Source organism: Somniosus microcephalus, chromosome 14 (genome assembly GCF_052327205.1).
Source record: "Somniosus microcephalus isolate GS21.2 chromosome 14, FLI_Smic_1.0, whole genome shotgun sequence".
NCBI lineage: Eukaryota > Metazoa > Chordata > Chondrichthyes > Squaliformes > Somniosidae > Somniosus > Somniosus microcephalus.
The window spans coordinates 88,713,877-88,732,662 of NC_141000.1; the positions used below are offsets into that span (position 1 = coordinate 88,713,877).

The 18,786-nt window shown below is 41.8% G+C and overlaps 1 protein-coding gene across 1 annotated transcript; it reads right to left on the reverse strand.

Annotated features, from left to right (window-relative positions):
- Positions 1-3,465: 3,465 nt before the first annotated feature.
- LOC147107678 (uncharacterized) lies at positions 3,466-18,555 on the reverse strand. Its single transcript, XM_086007422.1, has 6 exons — positions 18,186-18,555; positions 12,510-12,881; positions 9,971-9,997; positions 9,486-9,512; positions 5,276-5,394; positions 3,466-4,125 (listed from the first exon to the last, which is right to left on the reverse strand). The coding sequence occupies exons 1-6, from the start codon at positions 18,265-18,267 to the stop codon at positions 4,027-4,029; spliced, it is 726 nt and encodes a 241-aa protein (XP_085863548.1). The 5' UTR covers positions 18,268-18,555; the 3' UTR covers positions 3,466-4,026.
- Positions 18,556-18,786: the final 231 nt, after the last annotated feature.

An 18,786-nucleotide genomic window follows, 5' to 3' on the forward strand; every position in this document is an offset into this window, starting at 1 on the left:
CCAGATGGGATGCATCCTCGGATGCTGAGGGAGGTAAGGGTGTAAATTGCAGAGGTACTGCCCCTAATCTTCCAATCCTCCTTAGATAGGGGGGTGGTGCCAGAGGACTGGAGAATTGCAAATGCTACAGTTTTGTTCAAAAAAGGGTGTAAGGATAAACCCAGCAATTACAAGCCAGTCAGTTTAACCTCGGTAGTGGTGAAACTTTTAGAAACAATAATCAGGGACAAAATTAACATTCACTTGGACAAGTGTGGATTGATTAAGGAAGGCCAACATGGATTTGTCAAAGGCAAATCATGTTTAATTAACTTGATTGTGTTTCTTGATGAGGGCAATGCAGTTGATGTGGTGTACATGGACTTCCAAAAGGCGTTTGATAAAGTGACACATAATAGGCTTGCCAGCAAAGTTGAAGCCCATGCAATAAAAGGGACAGTGGCAGCATGGATAAAAAGTTGGCTAAGTTACAGGAAACAGAGAGTAGTGATGAGCGGATGTTTTTTTGGACTGGAGGAAGGTATACAGTGGTGTTCACCAGGGGTCAGTACTAGGACCACTGCTTTTCTTAATATATATTAATGACGTGGGTGTACAGGGCACAATTTTAAAATTTGCAGATGACACAAAACTTGGAAGTATAGTGAAGAGTGAGGAGGATAGTGATAGACTTCAAAAGACATAGACAGGCTGGTGGAATGGGCGGACACGTGGCAGATGAAATTTAACGCAGAAAAGTATGAAGTGATACATTTTGGTAGGAAGAACGAGGAGAGGCAATATAAGCTGAAGGGTACAATCCTAAAGAGGGTGCATGAACAGAGAGACCTGGGAGTATATGTGCAGAAATCGTTGAAGGTGTCAGGGCAGGTTGAGAAAGCGATTAAAAAAGCTTACGGGCTCCTGGGCTTCATAAATAGAGGCATAGAGTACAAAAGCAAGGAAGTTATGATGAACCTTTATAAAACACTGGTTTGACCTCAAATGGGGTATTGTGTCCAATTCTGGGCACCGCACCTTAGGAAGGTTGTGAAGACCTTAGAGAGGGTGCAGAAAAAATTTACAAGAATGGTTCCAGGGATGAGGGACTTCAGTTACATGGATAGACTGGAGAAGCTGGGGTTGTTCTCCTTAGAGCAGAGGTTGAAAGGAGATTTGATAGAGGTGTTCACAATCATGAGGGGTCTAGACAGAGTAGATAGAGAGAAACCTTTCCCATTGGCAGAAGGGTCGAGAACTAGATTTAAGGTGATTGGCAGAAGATCCAAAGGTGACATGAGGAAAAACTTTTTTACGCAGCGAATGGTGCACTGCCTGAAAGGGTGGTGGAGGCAGATTCAATCGTGGCTTTCAAAAGGGAATTGGATAAGTACCTGAAGGAAAGAAATTTGCAGGGCTACAGGGAAAGGGCGGGAGAGTGGGACTAGCTGAAGTGTTCTTGCAGAGAGTCGGCACAGACTCATCGGGCCGAATGGCCTCCTTCTGTGCTGTAACCATTCTATGATTCTATTTTTATCTTCTTCCTTTATGTAGTGGAAGTTTAATTAGGAGGAAGTCCACTATGAGATTCTGAAGTACGGGAGGGTGCACAGGACAGGGCAGGGTAGAGCAGTCTGATGCAGTTGCTACTTCACCGGTGTCACCATTGCTACTTCATAACTGCCTGATAGGAGGTGCACTTACTCAGAGTGGAGGAGGCAGTGGTCCTGCCATTTCTCTGACAAAATTACCTGTCTTCTTCCCTTTCAGCACTTGTTCTAGTGGGCCCGATTAAGAACTGGAGAGGCTTGTTTACTCAGTTTACCAAGTTTCAGCATCACTAAGGCTGATATTTAAACAGGGAGTTCAACATGGGCTAATACCAACTTCAATTGTCTAGTTGCTGAACAGTACATTGAAGTCTTAATAACTGGATTGGAGTAACTTTCATTTTTTTCATCTGCTATTCTTCACACACCAGTGAATTAAGGTCATTTACAGAGTGGGAGGCAAAAATCCACAAGGGCATTGTCACTTTCAGATGCTTTCACCTCATCTATGAACCCCACTCTGGGTTACTCATAGGTTTTTTGTTCCTGTTAGCTTCAGCTACTCTGTGACTGTAGCTCAGCATCAGATAAAGTACTTTATAGATTTTGCACTCAGTGTTTTATTTCATAAAAGTTACTTTTGTTTCTCCAGTTAGCATCAAGTGTTACTTTATACTGCCTAGTTTATAGCTAGGCATTTACCCTTTAGTTGTGATAGTAAAAATTTCAGTCAGTGTATCACTTAATTCATGTGCATCACTTAATTCATACAGGCATTCAATTTTCTATTTAGAATCTTACCTTTGCTCCATGCCCATTAAATGCTTCTCACAACAGGTTGTGGGTTCAAGCCCTACTTCAAGGCTTGAGCACATATTCTAGACTGACACTTCAGTGTGCTACTGAGAGAGTGCTGCATTGTAGGAGGTTCCGCCTTTCAGATGAGTCATTAAACTGAGGCCTCATCTGCCCGTACATCTAAACGTATAAGATCCAGGGCACAATTCAAAGCAGAACAGGGGAGTCCTCCTGGTGTCCTGGCCAACATTTGTTCCTCACCTAACAGCATCAAAAATAGATTCTCTGGTCAGTTATCTTATTGCTGTTGGGACTTTGCTGTGCACAAATTGACTGGTGGGTTTGCCTACATTACAACAGTGACTACACTTCAAAAAGTAAATCACTGGCTGTGTAGTGCTTTGGGAAATTCTAAGGACATGAAAGGCGCTTATTATTGGAAGCTCTTTCTTTTTGTGAATGCCTCAAGCTGTGGAGGCAATAATTATAGAAATAATAATGAATTTCAACTAGGGAAGTATTCCAGCTAATAACCTCTATGTATCCTCCAGTAGACTCGTGAGTCTCACTTATCCTCACATAAGGTGGCAAACTACAGCCCAAAGAGACATCACCCTGTCTCTACTGACTACTCTTGCCCAGAAGGTGAAATATTAACTAACCATTTTCAGTAGCATTGAGCTGGTGGTCCCAAGTGAGGCACCTATTTTGGATGTTACATACTACAACTCCATCTCTTAGTATTGGTGACAGGTGATAAGATATTTACAGGACAAATTGATTAAGAGCCTAGGGAGTCCAAATATCATAAACATACTGAAATTATGCTAACCTTACAATTCATAGTTCACAACCACAATGTTTTTGAGATGTTGACAACGCTACTGTGGTGAACTTCATAAATGGAGAAGGTTTTGGTCTTGACCTCTTTGTGAGAATTTATATGTTAGCCATAACATCATTTAGAATTCTTAGCCCACCATCTAGCAGAAGTAAACATTGAAGAGGTGAAGTATGTGTGCTGTGATAGAGTATGTGACTCATTTTTCTTTTGAAGAACTGGAGCTTTGCAAAGACTGACCAACTTTGTTTCTTATGAAGATAAAGCAATAAGAAACGTGCTACAAAACAGTTGGACTAAATGACTTGTGGTGTATATTTCACAGTATTATCCCCAGGCAGATATGGGGTCTCTTTGGAAAAATAACAGTGAGTTGATCAGAGATTCTCAACTTCATGCACCAATATCAAAAGTATGACCTTGAACAGAATCATGCAAGGAGCCATTTGGAGCAACCTTCATACTTTCCCAAAAATAACTGTTTGAATTAATCTGCTGAAGAGAATAATCACCTTGACATGCAAGTCCAAGGTCTAGATTAAATGGTACATCTTCCTTTTAGAATTCTACTGTTAGCATTTACTAGGATAGCAGTAGGATGACTTAATCATTTTCTGAGTCCTACTATCCACATCTCCAATGCTCTCATCCCTTATATACATATTAGCTTTTTTATATATATATACACTGACATGCTACTTATTTCATGGGGTTTGTATACAGATCACAAATGTAGAATTTGACACGATGAACTGAGTCCAGATAAAGTGATTGTGTCCATGTGATTTGCCTTTTTGGATGTTTGAATTTTATTCATTGGTATGTGAAGGATAATATACTTCCAAGAATGAGAACAACCTAATTTCTCGTCCTCACTTGTGTCATTTCACTCTTTGCTTTACTCATGTCTTCATATATCGAGTCCCTCTGTGTTTCTCTTGGTCTTCTTTTGTAAGTCTGGTTTTTTTTTAAAAGAAAAGAAACTCATCAGAAAACGTTAGCTATAGCCTACAAATGTCCTAGAACTTCAGAAGATATTTATTTGTATGATAATTATAAATAGAACTATTTTAATATTTGTTTTCCATTGACACAATAGTGTTCTTGCCAAACATTTATGTTTGATTATTGAAAGTGAATGAGGAAAATGCCACCAAGTCGTCCTGGTGACCATAATATTATTTCAATGGAAATATGCGACAAACTAATTCCAGGAATTTACTCATAATGACTCAGGTGGGAACTGATGAGTATGAGTTTTTTTTAATTCGGTTATGGGATGTGGGCGTCGCTGTCAAGGCCAGCATTTATTGCCCATCCCTAATTGCCCTTGAGAAGGTGGTGGTGAGCCGCCTTCTTTGAACTGCTGCAGTCCGTGTGGTGAAGGTACTCCCACAGTGCTGTTAGGGAGGGAGTTCCAGGATTTTGACCCAGCGACGATGAAGGAACGGCGATATACTTCTAAGTCAGGATGGTGTGTGACTTGGAGGGGAACTTAGAGGTGATGGTGTTCCCATGCGCCTGCTGCCCTTGTTCTTCTAGGTGGAAGTGCTGCCGAAGAAGCCTTGGCGAGTTGCTGCAGTGCATCTTGTAGATGGTACACACTGCAGCCACGGTATGCCGGTGGTGGAGAAAGTGAATGTTTAAGGTGGTAGATGGGGTGCCAATCAAGCAGGCTGCTTTGTCCTGTATTGTGTCGAGCTTCTTGTGTGTTGTTGGAGCTTCACTCATCCAGGCAAGTGGAGAGTATTCCATCACACTCCTTACTTGTGCCTTGTAGATGGTAGAAAGCTTTGGGGAGTCAGGAGGTGAGACACTTGCCATAGAATACCTAGCCTCTGACCTGCTCTTGTTGCCACAGTATTTATGTGGCTGGTCCAGTTAAGTTTCTGGTCAATGGTGACCACCAGGATGTTGATAATGGGGGATTCGGCGATGGTAACGCCATTGAATGTCAAGGGGCAGTGGTTAGACTCTCGCTTGTTGGAGATAGTCATTGCCTGGCACTTATCAACTGACAAGAGTTTTCAATCACTACAGTTGCAGTATAATACTATATAATCTGGATGTGCTTTCTCCAAGGTGAGGTTACTGCAAACCAACTTACCCAACCAACTGATGCGAGGACTGTCATAATCACAGCATATACCACAAGGCCCACAATTACTGTAATAAGTATATTTTCACTGATACTGTATTGATGCTGATATGTTGCATTTCCAGTTCCTAAAAGATAAAATAAAGGAAGCGTAAGCCCTTTTGTTTACTGAACAAGGTAAATTAATTCACGTCTTTAAAGCATTGCCTCCATTTTGTTTTGCTGAAAACAAATGATGGCCTGTGCTGGCACAAAACAAAATAACACCTAATTCCAATAGTATTTACAATCACTGCAGCTCATTGAAGTGCCCTGCCTTTTAGGGGTATATCGAGGTACCAGGTGCAGAAATTATAATTTTTTATAATGCTGTCAACCAATGGGTTTTGTGCCAACATTATTAAAACCTAGGGTCTGAATTTTCACAGGTAAGGACAGGTGGGTTGGAGCCTTGGAGGGAAGTGAAAGTTGTAAAAATGTAAAACCCACCTCCAACCCGCCCACTTTCACCTTTCACTCAGCCAGGACGGGGGGTGGGCAGCCAACCCGCCACAATTTAAATATTATAATGAGGCCTGAAGCCTCTACTTTAACCTGCTTTGCAGGTTTTACTGCAGGCGGCCGGGGATCCCGGGGCTCCCGTCTCCCGGTGGCTGCAACAAGGCTTCGGGGAACAATCCTTGTGGGCCGGGAGGAGCAGGAGTGCTTCCTCCGGGCCCCCCAAGCTCCCCCACCAGCAGCCCGCAGCCCCCAGAGTCGGGGTTCGGACCTCCCCCCCGCCCCCCACCCCCCGGGATCGAACCCTCCCCCCACAACCATCCTGGGCCCAGCAGGAAGGAGCACTTCGAAGATCTCCTTAACCACGACTCTGTCTTCAACACAAGTGTCCTCAACTCCATCCCACAGCATGCTACCCGCCACCATCTCAGCACAATCCCAGCCCGGCATGAGGTTGAAAAGGCCATCCGACAACTGAAGAACAAAAAGGCCTCAGGAGCAGATGGAATCCCCGCCGAGGCACTAAAGCATGGCGGAGAAGCACTACTGGCGCGAATTCATGAACTCATTTCTCTTATCTGGAAGGAGGAGAGCATGCCAGGGGATCTCAGAGACTCCGTAATTGTGACCATCTTCAAGAAAGGTGACAAGTCCGATTGCGGTAATTACAGAGGAGTTTCCCTGCTGTCTGCCACAGGGAAAGTCATCGCAAGAATCCTCCTCAATCGCCTTCTCCCAGTGGCCGAAGAGCTCCTCCCAGAGTCGCAATGCGGATTCCGCCCACTAAGGGGCACAATGGACATGATCTTCACCGCACGTCAATTACAAGAGACGTGCAGGGAACAGCACCAACCGCTGTACATGGCCTTCTTTGATCTCACAAAGGCCTTCGACACTGTCAACTGTGAGGGATTATGGAGTGTCCTCCTCAAATTCGGCTGCCCTCAAAAGTTTGTCACTATCCTCCGCCTGCTTCACGTCGACATGCAAGCCATGATCCTGACCAACGGTTCCACCACAGACCCAATTCACGTACGAACCAGGATCAAGCAAGGCTGTGTCATCGCACCAACGCTCTTCTCGATCTTCCTTGTTGCAATGCTCCATCTTACCCTCAGTAAGCTCCCCACTGGAGTGGAGCTAATTTACAGAACAAATGGGAAACTGTTCAACCTCCGTCGCCTCCAGTCCAGATCCAAGGTCGTCCCATCCTCTGTCGTTGAATTACAGTACGCAGACGACGCTTGCGTCTGCGCACACTCGGAGGTTGAACTCCAAACCATCGTCAACACCTTCACCGAAGCGTACGAGAGCATGGGCCTTACACTAAACATCCGTAAGACAAAGGTCCTCTACCAACCTGCCCCCGCCACACAGTACTGCCCCCCGATTATCAAAATCCACGACAAGGCCTTAGACAATGTGGACCACTTTCCATACCTCAGGAGCCTACTGTCAACAAGGGCAGACGTCGACGACGAAGTCCAACACTGCCTTCAGTGTGCCAGTGCAGCCTTCGGTCACCTGAGGAAGAGAGTGTTTGAAGACCAGGACCTCAAACCCAGCACTAAGCTTATGGTCTACAGAGCAGCAGTGATACCCGCCCTGCTGTATGCCTCAGAGACCTGGACCATGTACAGCAGGCACCTCAAAGCACTGGAGAGGTACCACCAACGCTCCCTCCGCAAGATCCTGCAAATCCATTGGCAGGATAGGCGCACCAACGTCAGTGTTCTTGCTCAGGCCAACATCCCCAGCAACGAAGCTTTGACCACACTTAATCAGCTCTGATGGACGGGTCACATTGTCTGCATGCCCGATTCGAGACTCCCAAAACAAGCGCTCTACTCGGAGCTCCGGCACAGCAAGAGAGCCCCAGGTGGGCAGAGGAAACGCTTCAAGGACACCCTCAAAGCCTCCTTGAAAAAATGTAACATCCCCACCGACACCTGGGAATCCCTGGCCCAAGACCGCACAAAGTGGAGGAGAAGCATCCAGGAAGGCGCCGAACACCTCGAGTCTCTTCGCCGGGAGCAAGCGGAAGCCAAGCGCAGGCAGCGCAAGGAGCGCACGTCAACCCAAGCACCCCACCCACCCGCCCCTTCAACCACCGTCTTCCCCACCTGTGACAGAGACTGTAGGTCCCGCATTGGACTAATCAGCACCTGCGAACTAATTTTTAATGTGGAAGCAAGTCATCCTTGGTTCCAAGGGACTGCCTAAGAAGAAGGATCCTGTGGCCTCCTGGTCCACGTTCCCTGCATGACTGGAAGCCAGCCTGTCAATGAGGCTGATATCTGGGCGGGGAACCTGCCCTTTCCATCACACGCACACTTTCGAGTTAAAACTCTACAATGTGTCAGGAAACCCGAACTACTGGGTTTCCCGCTGTCTTCGTGCGGGTGGGACCCGGGAAAATCCAGCCCCTAGTCTTTGGTGTTATTCTAGGATAAAGTTTATTTTACAAAGCATTCCTATAGGTTTATTTTAAAAGAATGTATATGCTTACTAGGTTAGACATTAGCACAGACAAAGGGGGTAAAAACAATAATTTCAAGGGGAAATTACCCCTTAACTTACTGCTGTGCCCATGACCATTATTTCCTGATTCACAGATCAGAACAGCAGGACTGTCAATGATCGTCTAACTTTCATGTTGCGCACCACAGTAAAAGTGCCAATAATAATTGAGGCCACTATATTGTAGTGGTTATGGTGCTTGACTGGCATCTTAGAGATGTTGAGTTTAAATCCCGTTGTGGTAAATTCTGAAATTGAATTTAATAGTCTGGCAACTTGTGGGCTGGCACCCGAACAAATCACCATGAGAGCTGCCAGATTGTCATTAAAAAAAAAACGCTGCTTCACTAATGTCTTTCAGGGAAGGAACCTGCCACCCCAGTTGCTCTAACCTAAATATGGCTCTCGTCCTACACCATGTGATTGACTCCTAAGTTCTCTGAAGCGGCCTTACAAACCAACCACTCAGTTTTAAGAAAAAAACATACATTAGAAGAAGGCCCATCACCACCTTCTCAGGCACATGGGAATGGAAAGTAAATTATTCCTTGCCAGCACTGCCCACATTCTGAGAATAAATAAAAAATGTATTGATTCCATGTCATGGTTCAAGACCACATCAAATTTGATTGTGCGCTATTTATAGGTAAATGATAATTGCAAAGTATTAAATTAAAACCTTTACCACAATGTATAAAATTGCCCCCATAAAATCAGAAAGTGGTAAAGGATAAAGATATAAATATATTATTTCAGTAATAGCTATAACTTGAATAGGGATGTGAACAAACTATAACCTAATGATAAATTATTAGGCAGCAAACGCTAGTTCTAAAGAAAGAAATAGCTGCCGCAGCATAATATCCAGGGCACGGGATGGGCAGATTGAGAACTGTGCGATTCAGAGTGCGAGAGGAGCAGCACCTCAGAGTCTTGGGTGGAACTGAATCAGGTAAAATTGCTAAGGGCTGAGAACGCTCTACTCAACTCTTGCAACCCACTGTAACCACAGTTTGCAGGCACGGGTTCTTCACAATGAATAGAACTAAGCTCTAAGTCATGAACTCCTACATAGAACTAATAATTAAAATGAGGGTCTTTACACTGACGAAACAGTCATCACACTTAATGATCTCCGGGGATTATCCACTAAGTAGTGCAGTCATTTGAAATGTGTAAAGAAATTGTCGATCCTGTTTACCTAATTCTCCCGTGAGATTCCTGCTCTCTGAAAGTAAATAAACAATTAATTACAGAAGTAATAACAGAAAATTTACATCTCTGGTAATAAATAATACATTTAATCATACAAATCTTTTAAACTTTAAATATATATTTTTTTGGATATTGGGCTGCAATCTTCAGTACTGTAAACTCTAGAAGTGACTGTTGGTGGTATTAGCACATGATCCTCCTTCGTCTGCTGTTTTAACAGAATAATTTGCTCATTTGTTTTAAATAAATTAACACCTCCGTTAAAATAGCAAAGGAAAGTCATATAAATGCATTAAGTGTGCTTTGCTAATATTGCCAACAGTCATTTCTAAAGTTTAAACATTTACATTATCACAACCAAAATGTACTTCAGTTTGAAACAGGAATTATACAGAAACCCCACCTTCTTGTGAAATCTTACCAACTATGCTTTTTATCTGAAAGCTTTTCTTTCCCATATGATATATTTACCTGATTTGGGAGCAAGTTTCCTGTATTCTGAAAAGAAATGCATGACAACCTTGAGTGTGATTCAGCTTGTTGAAATAGCTAATAACTGATGAATATATTAATAGACAGTAGCGTCAACCATAGTCCTTATTCACATACATTTAAAACTGTTCAGATATTTAGCGGCAAAACATTTCAATAATACATAACTACTGGTATTTTTGGATGCTAACTTGTTTGGAATCTTAATTTTCAGTGTTTCTGGCTCAATTATAAATGTTGCATTTGGTTCTGCCCAATCTGTCATTTACTATATCATTTATTAATAATGTGATTGAACAATCAACTTTGCCTGCGTATGTTTGTGATCAATTGCTTTGCAGTTTCAGTCTTATTTGGAATAGTAAAATGAACTTCCCACAGAATACGAAGGTCAACACAGTCATCTTGATTAGCAGCAAGTTTAAGCAGCACAAATAAGGGAAGAATTTTTTTTAAACTTCCTAATAACATAATATAGTAGAAAACAAATCTAAGGAATCTGACAACAAAAAGAAAATAATTTAGACTTTTTTCACTTACACTTTGCTTAATGGTAGCACTCTCACTTTTTAAATCAGAAAGCTGTGGGCTTTAAGCCCGGCTCCAGCACATAATCTGATACTGAGGCAGTACTGCACTGTCGGAGGTGTTATCTGGCAGGTGAGCTGTTAAACTGAGGCACTGTCTTCCCTTTCAGCTGGCTGTAAAAGATCCCATAGCACTATTTGAAGAAGAGCAGGGGGTTTCTCCTGCTGTCCTGGCTAACATTTATCCCCCAACCAACATCACTAAAACAGATTATCTGGTCATTTATCTCATTACTGTTTGTGGGACTTGTCTGTAAACTAGCTGTTGTGCTACAACATTGACTACATTTCAGAAGTACTTCACTGGCTGTGAAGTGCTTTGGGACATGCTGTAGATGTGAAAGGTGCCATGTAAGTGCAAGCTCTTTCCTCAAAACTATTTTCATTAAAGAACGAAGAACGAACTGTGTTTGATACATTCATGACTTGGACTTGGGGGGTACAGGGCACAATTTCAAAATTTGCAGATGACACAAAACTTGGAAGTGTAATAAACAGTGAGGAAGATATTAATAGACTTCAAGAAGACAGACAGGTTGGTGGAATGGGCGGACTCAAGACAGATGAAATTCAATGCAGAGAAGTGTGAGGTGATACATTTTGGTTGGAAGAATGAGGAGAGACCATACACATTAAATGATACAATTTTAAAGGGGGTGCAAGAACAGAGAGACCTGGGGTGCTTGTGCACAAATCTTTGAAGGTGACAGGTCAGGTTAACGAAGCAGTTAATAAAGCATATGGGATCCTGGGCTTTATAAATAGAGGCATAAAGTACAAAAGCCAGGAAGTTATGCTAAACCTTTATAAAACATTAGTTCGGCCCCAGCTGGAGTATTGTATTCAATTCTGGGCACCACACTTTAGGAAGGGCGTGAAGGCTTTGGAGAGGGTACAGAAGAGATTTACTACAATGGTTCTGGTGATGAGGGATTACAGTTCCATGGATAGACTGGAGAAGCTGGGGTTGTTCTCCTTGAAGCAAAGAAGGCTAAGAGGAGATTTGGATAGAAGTGTTTAAAATCATGAAGGATTTAGATAGAGTAAATAAAGAGAAACTGTTTCCAATAGCTGAAGGGTGGATAACCAGAGGGTACAGATTTAAGATGATTCGCAAAAGAACCAGAGGTAACATGAGGGGAAACTTTTTTACGCAACAAATGGTTAGGATTTGTAATGCACTGCCTGATAGGGTGGTGGATACAGATTCAATAGTAGCCTTCAAAAGGGAACTGGATAAATATTTGAAGGAGAAAAAATAGCATGGATATGGGGAAAGTGCGGGGGAGTGGGACTAACTGAATAGCTCTTTGAAAGAGCCGGCGCAGACTCAATGGGCCGAATGGCCTCCTTCTGAGCTGTACTATTCAATGATTCTACTCAGTGTTCCCTAAGTTGTTTCCTAATAGGCAGGGTGACTAAAGATGTTACAATATGAAAACCATGAGGAATCAACACACTGCTAAATAAGTGAGATATGATTTTTATCCAGTGGGTTGATACATTGGCCCATAATTGGCTGTCAAAATAATGGTGAGGCTAATAATGCTCACCGTTATTTATGCACAAATGGTACAGCAATTTCAGGCGAGAGCAGATGCGCGGTTAAATGCGGAAATCCAAAAATTACTGTCTGAGTTGCTCCCTTAGCCGTTAGCTTTGCGTTAGCATTGTATAACAAGTAGCAATACATTAACACTGCTTTTCTATGATTAAGAATGAGACACAATGTTTGGGGTGTGTAGAGAGTGCTCTACTTTACAGCTAAACATTTCCACATTAACGTGGGAATTCCAACTGCGGTTACAGGCTTCTCATAACAAAATTATTTTGCACTAGTGACAAAAAAGATGCCATGACCTAACTTAGTCATCATTCGTTTTAATGAATACAAATGCTTAATAATGACAAAGGAAAACAGTGAATCTTACCAACGATGTTGGTACCATTCCCTCTTCCTTCCATCGGTGGAGGGGGTATAGTTCTAGTTACTTTGCAGATGTACAAGCCAAAGTCTGTTTTTTGAATGTTTTTAAATTCTAGAACAATTAAACCTTGTCTTAGATTCCCAGAGAAACTGAAGGATCCTTCAGAATCATTGCGAATTGTATTTGTATCCAGTGTGGGAAATCTCTTTGAAGAAATGTGGAGTACATCATGAGTTTCACTTTGATTTACTTGTTTAACCCAGTAAACATCAATCTCATTTCCATTACTGACATCAAGTTCAAAAGCACAAATGATGGCAGCTGAATGCCCAGGTTCAACACTTAGATGCGAAGGATACTGTTTTACTGGAATCTCTGTGGGAATAAAAGGCAAAGAAAAAAACCAATCACTTGAACTGTAATTAACTTAGTGATGATCAAAAAAGACATTTCTGTTTGGTTATGTGATCAATACATAGGAAAGCTAGTGTCTCTGTTGTGCCAGCAGGTTAAATCAGAACTTGACATTCACAAGTACCTATATATTGAGGGCTTCCAGACATAAGGTTCAGGTGTGAGAAAGGTTAGGAGTATTTGCCTGATTAGATAGGTGGTATTTTGCCCCATTGTAATGTGGCACATTCTAACTTGGTCCTCTTGTCTCCTAACCTGGCTTGCATTGCTTCCTCCTGTCCTTGTAAAGTGCAAATCTGGGAACATTACTCGGAGACCCTTACTCTCTGAAACCAGTCAACTCACTCTAGTGAGAACTATTTCTTATAATAAATTAAACCCCACAGTCCAAATGCTGTCTGCAGAAATTGTGCCACTGATCTAGCACTGTAACAGAAGGATATTAGTTTCAATTTTAGGATCTAATTAATTGGGAAACAGAGGGTAGTACCAACTAGATTTAATTCTTAATTTTAGCAGATAAGATAACCATTAAGACATATGCTAAAATGTTAAGGTCAATCTTAGTTAATTAGAAAGGACCCATTTATGTAAAAAAAAATCCTGTGCACGATAGTTTCTAATAATAATTGCCAGTTAGGGTTAGAAGTCAATCATTATTTTTTCTATTGTGACTCAGTCAAATATCTACCCAACAAATGTAATTGCCTACGTTTTATAGCTTTAGTCACACCAACAGTTAAAACCATGGCTTGTCTTTTTACAGAACACAGTTTCACAAACACTGAAGTAAACAGCAAGGGGACTGAACAGTAATATCTGAAGTTACAGCATTTGGAAAAGTTCACTCTAATTTCGATGTGGTACCAACTTCACACATTAAGCAAGACAGTATCACATGGTGTAGGAAATAGATACTTTTTATATCACAGTGCTAAATGTACATGATGTATTTAAATATTCTACTTGTTTGTGCTAAAGAAGTTTATGCAGTTATTCATGTATTAGATACTGTCTGTCAATTATAATCTTAAATGTAACCATCTCTGAAATGCAAATGAAGAAATATTTTAATATTCCTTAAAGTTCACAAATTTTCTGTGATATTCAGCATCTGAAATTCACAGACTTTATTTGAAGTTCACAGATTTTATCCCAGATATTACGTGATTGAAAGTAAACTACACATACAGAGACCTAAGTTAAGTTAGCAGGTTTCGCTAGTGATTCACCAGCATGTTCTGTAATCGTGGAACATGCTTTACACTTATTTTGTAGCTTTATTCCACATTTTATTTGCAGATAGCTATTCAACTCCTGTAGTTGCAGAGAAAATGTACCTCATTATACAATTATCCACTGTAAAGTGTTTTTAATCAGCTGACAGGTAACAGTAGTAATATTAGATACAGTATGAGGCAATTGTCGAAAAGTCTCTTTGGCTTTAATATTCGCTTCTTAAATTCACTGTCAAAAAGTTATGAAAACATAGGAGCCAAAATTGCAGCTCCTTTTACCTGTTTCTTGGCCGCGAAACAGGGGCAAAGAACTCAAATTTTGCGGGGCTATTTCCACGCCCCAAGGAGGCATGAAATACACTCTATGCCATAATAGGCATTAAGCCTCTTGCATATGCTGATGAGGTGCCTAGCACCGATTTAAGAACCCCGCTCTGAAATTGGCTAAGTGCCCACTCTTCCTGTCTGAGCTCAGGGTGCATCAGAGTCAAACTCAATCCTATCCTCACCTGATGTTAACATATGCACACTTACATCGGGGGTTGCACTTGCAGGATAGGAATCAGAGCAGAAATCCTAGCCAGTTTCCCTCTCTCTTTGCCAGGGGTGCTGAGGACTAGCGTACAGTTAACTCAGTACAGATCAGAGAATTAAACTGCAATGTTCCTGGTCTGTATGGCTCAGCTACTAATACCTTAACCAGCTGAGCCATCAAGGGTGTCCAAGTTATCTTTATGGAGACTAAGAATCTTTGCCCAATGATTTTAGAAAAAAGACACCAGTTTAAGTTTTTGACTGCTTCAGTCTAATTCATTTTCTTTACAAAATTATTTAAACCTTATCTTAGTTTTTTGAATTGTGGCCATGCTCTGTGCCTTGCACTACACAAACTTACTGCCACTTGGTTTATTTTAACTCAGTGAAGCTAAACTGAAATTGTGAGGTCACTGGAAAGGGGACAGTGAATTGTAAATGTCAACTTTAAATTATCTCTTGGCAAGAAATGGGTCAGTATTTATGTATTCAGAATTAATATTAACAACTGTTTGATCAGTAATTGTATTTTTATCAATTGTATTCATAACTTGATAAGAATTACTGGGAAATCATGAGTAAATTATTAATCTGCTATAAGATCTTATAAACTACAACATGCAGACTATATATTCAATGAAGGGGACGGTAGCATAGTGGCTATGTTACTGGACTAGTAATGCAGTGTGTTCAAATCCCACCATGGCAGCTGGGGAAATTCAATTCAGTTAATAAATAAAATGCTAGAATCAGTAATGGTGACCATGAAAACTACCAGTTTGTCATAAAAACCTATCTGGTTCACTAATGTGCTGCCCTTACCCAGTCTGGCCTATATATGACTCTAGACCCACAGCAATGTGGTTGACTCTGAAATGGTCTAGCAAGCCACTCAGTTAAGGGCAATAAGGGCTGGCCTTGATCACAATGCCAATGAATAAAGAAAAAAAATTACATTAATTAACGATACTGATCTCACTGCAAAGTCACCAGAAACAGACTTACTCTTATCCTTCAGTAATACGGCACATGCCAAATTTAAGCGCATTTCATAAATTCATCTTCAATCAGGGATCTCTGGCCATTCAGATGAACTTACAATAGGACTGCCAGTAAGTGCTTAACAAACAAAGACTGCAGTTGTTTTACAGCACTGGTCTTAGAAAAATTGAGTATGAAGCGCAGTCAGCAAAACCTGTGTTATACTGTAGACCTCACCTGGCTGTTACTCACTCCACTCACTAGGTGTGAGTTATGTGTATGCATGCTTATATGGACACACATAGCTCTAATCTCCCTCCAGTGATTACTGAACAGTAGGAGTGAATGTTGGCAGCATTCACTTTCTCATATAATATTAGAATTGCTAAATACTAAGGCCTAGAAATTCACTAGCCTTAGCGCCGCTTTTGAGGCGCTAGAGGGACTAGCGCCAGAGTTATGGCCAGTTGAAAAATTCCCTGGGGCCCTAAAGCGGCGTTGCACCGGTAGCGCTGCGCCGGCACCGATGACGTCATCGGTGTGCGCAGCGTCCCGGTTGCCATGCCGACGGGCCCCAGCGCCGAAATTCAGTTGCGGCCGCCTCGCCTGTGGCAGCCGCAACTAAGACTCTGGCAACAGAGTCCAACATGTGTTTGCGCCGGCGCATTAAAGGCCCCGCGGCGGCCGGCCGCTTTCCCGCCGGCCGCCTGCCCGCAGCTCCCTCCCCGGACTTCTCCCCCCCCCCCCCCCGGAACAGATGCAAGCCCGGCACTTGTCCGAGGTGCCGGGCTCATTTTTAAACAGATTTGCGCGGGCCGCGGCCGGGTGCAGGCAGCTCCTCCTTAACGGAAGGAGGAGGCCTGCACTTCCCCAGCCTGCCGCACCGCATCGGGTGCCGCAGTGCCGGAATTGCAGCGCTAAACGGCAGTTAGCGCCCTTTTCCAGGCGCTAAGACCCTTCAGTAGCGCCGGCAGCCGTTTGGGCACGGCGCTACTGAATTTTTGGCGCGCGCAGGGGGACTTAGCGCCGGCACTAACTTCCGGCGCTAAAGCCCTGGCTAAGCCAAAACCCAATTTCTAGGCCTAAGTTTATAAAGTGGCCAAGGGGACTGCCTGCGCATGTTTTAAACCCACCTTCGTGCCAGAACAGAGCAATACCGCAGTCAGCGCTAAGCTCAAGTGGTGTGTGATGCCCTGCTAAACGGGTTCTCACACCACTTTGCTTTAGTGTGCTTTGGGAACTGACTGGTGAGTTGTACTGGCAGTTCGCATTAATGAGCAAGCTTACAATGACACAAGAGTGATAGTATAACTGCAGGATAATTATAAATTAACAGCTAAGCAACTGAAATAAAAAAACAAATAAATTTAAAGAGGTACAATATACTATAACTACAAGTTTTGACAGATAACACTGTAAAGAGTGTAAGATATACATTATGACTTAAAAATCTGTTTCTGAGCTCATGAATAACTGTGGAACCCAACTTTAGCCTAGGCAATTAAAATAAAATTTAACATACTTAAAAAAAAATCTTTAACATGGATGTTGTCAGATATTGTTGCTAAAAATGAGATTTTTCTTTAAATGTAAAAGGAATTTTATTACAAAACTGTTATTTTGCAAATGAAACTTGATAGTTTTGATTATTCCATTGCAATATTTTCTGATAGATAATACTCAAGAACACAATTTGATAGACTTTATGTGAATATATTATGTGAATATCAGGGCGATTGAAGAGACAGAGTATAATAGGATCCATTTTGAACTTTGGTACCAACCAGGTGGACAATGGTCTTTTCCAGTCCTGCCCATTCCCATGACTCTATGAAACACAGACTTTGAAATTGAAATTGTCTGAAAATTTAAATTGTGCTTTTAGAAAGAAGTATCTGCTGAAAACACAAAAAAAAGTGGCTGATTTTCACTCTGAATTAGCATGTTTTGGAAATGTTTTCACAGCCTTCACGAGAAAACACTGATTGGGATAAACCATGAGCAGACATTTAACCTGAAGAAAGTGCAATTACAATCTATGAATGTTCTAGCCTTGAGGAAAATCAACATCAGTCATGTTTATTTCTGAAACAATCCTTTCACCATCATAAATCTTAAAGGTTTAACGCAGTACTGAACTAGAACTTGCTGTAATATTAAGACTGTTTAAAGCTTGTATGTAGATTCAGTTTAATGGATCCCTCTGGGTCCCATTATCCCACTTTTCCATTATTTGTATTTCTCTGTGACTTCTACTATTTTGGAAACCTCCCCACCAGATGGATTGTGCAAAATAATTGTATTCGAGTTTGTGGTAGTAAATAATAAAATTAGCAACAGTCATAGGCAGACCAATAATAATACTTCAATAGAATAAGTTTAACAAATAATGAGCAACAACAACCTTCAGGTGCATCTTTTGATATCGTTCAGACCTAAGCCTACAGTTTCCCTATCACAGTGCAGGAAAGATAAAGTGGGAATTTCAAGCTGACAGTCTGCTCAGTCCTACCTTTACAGCAGATGGGTTCACTCTCCATGGACAAGTAGAGCAAAATAAAAGTTCCCAGAAATGTCACTCCAGTCAGATACATTTAAAAAAATGTTGTATGGGTTTTGCTGTTGGAGTTTACTATTGCCACTGGTTATGGCTGATGTTTCTCACTCGTTTGTGAGTGAGAAAATTATAGGATGCAAAACGACCCGGGTCTCCTAGTTCAGTGGCGTTGAGGGGTCTTCATTTCCTTTACAAGTCTTTCTGTTGCAGTGACTGTTCACTTTCCTGTTACTGCCTTTAACATGAAGAATAAATATAGCTAATAGATTAAACAGCAAACGCAAAAGCTACCAAAAGATTCTTAGCTCTTGGCTGGGACAGTCAGATTTAAATTGCTAAAAGTCGCAGGTGACAGGAAGTAAAAGCACGTGGGCGATGAAAAGCCTGAACCCTCAGTGCAGGCTCTGCGGTTACCCCCAGTATGATGTGCAGTTAGTCAATGGTCAGAGCACGTGCACAGATTAAAACATAGGATCAAAGCAATTTAATTTTCAATGCTTTTAGGTTTACATAACATCTACTGAATGGGGCCTTGTTAATTATCATGTTTCAACAA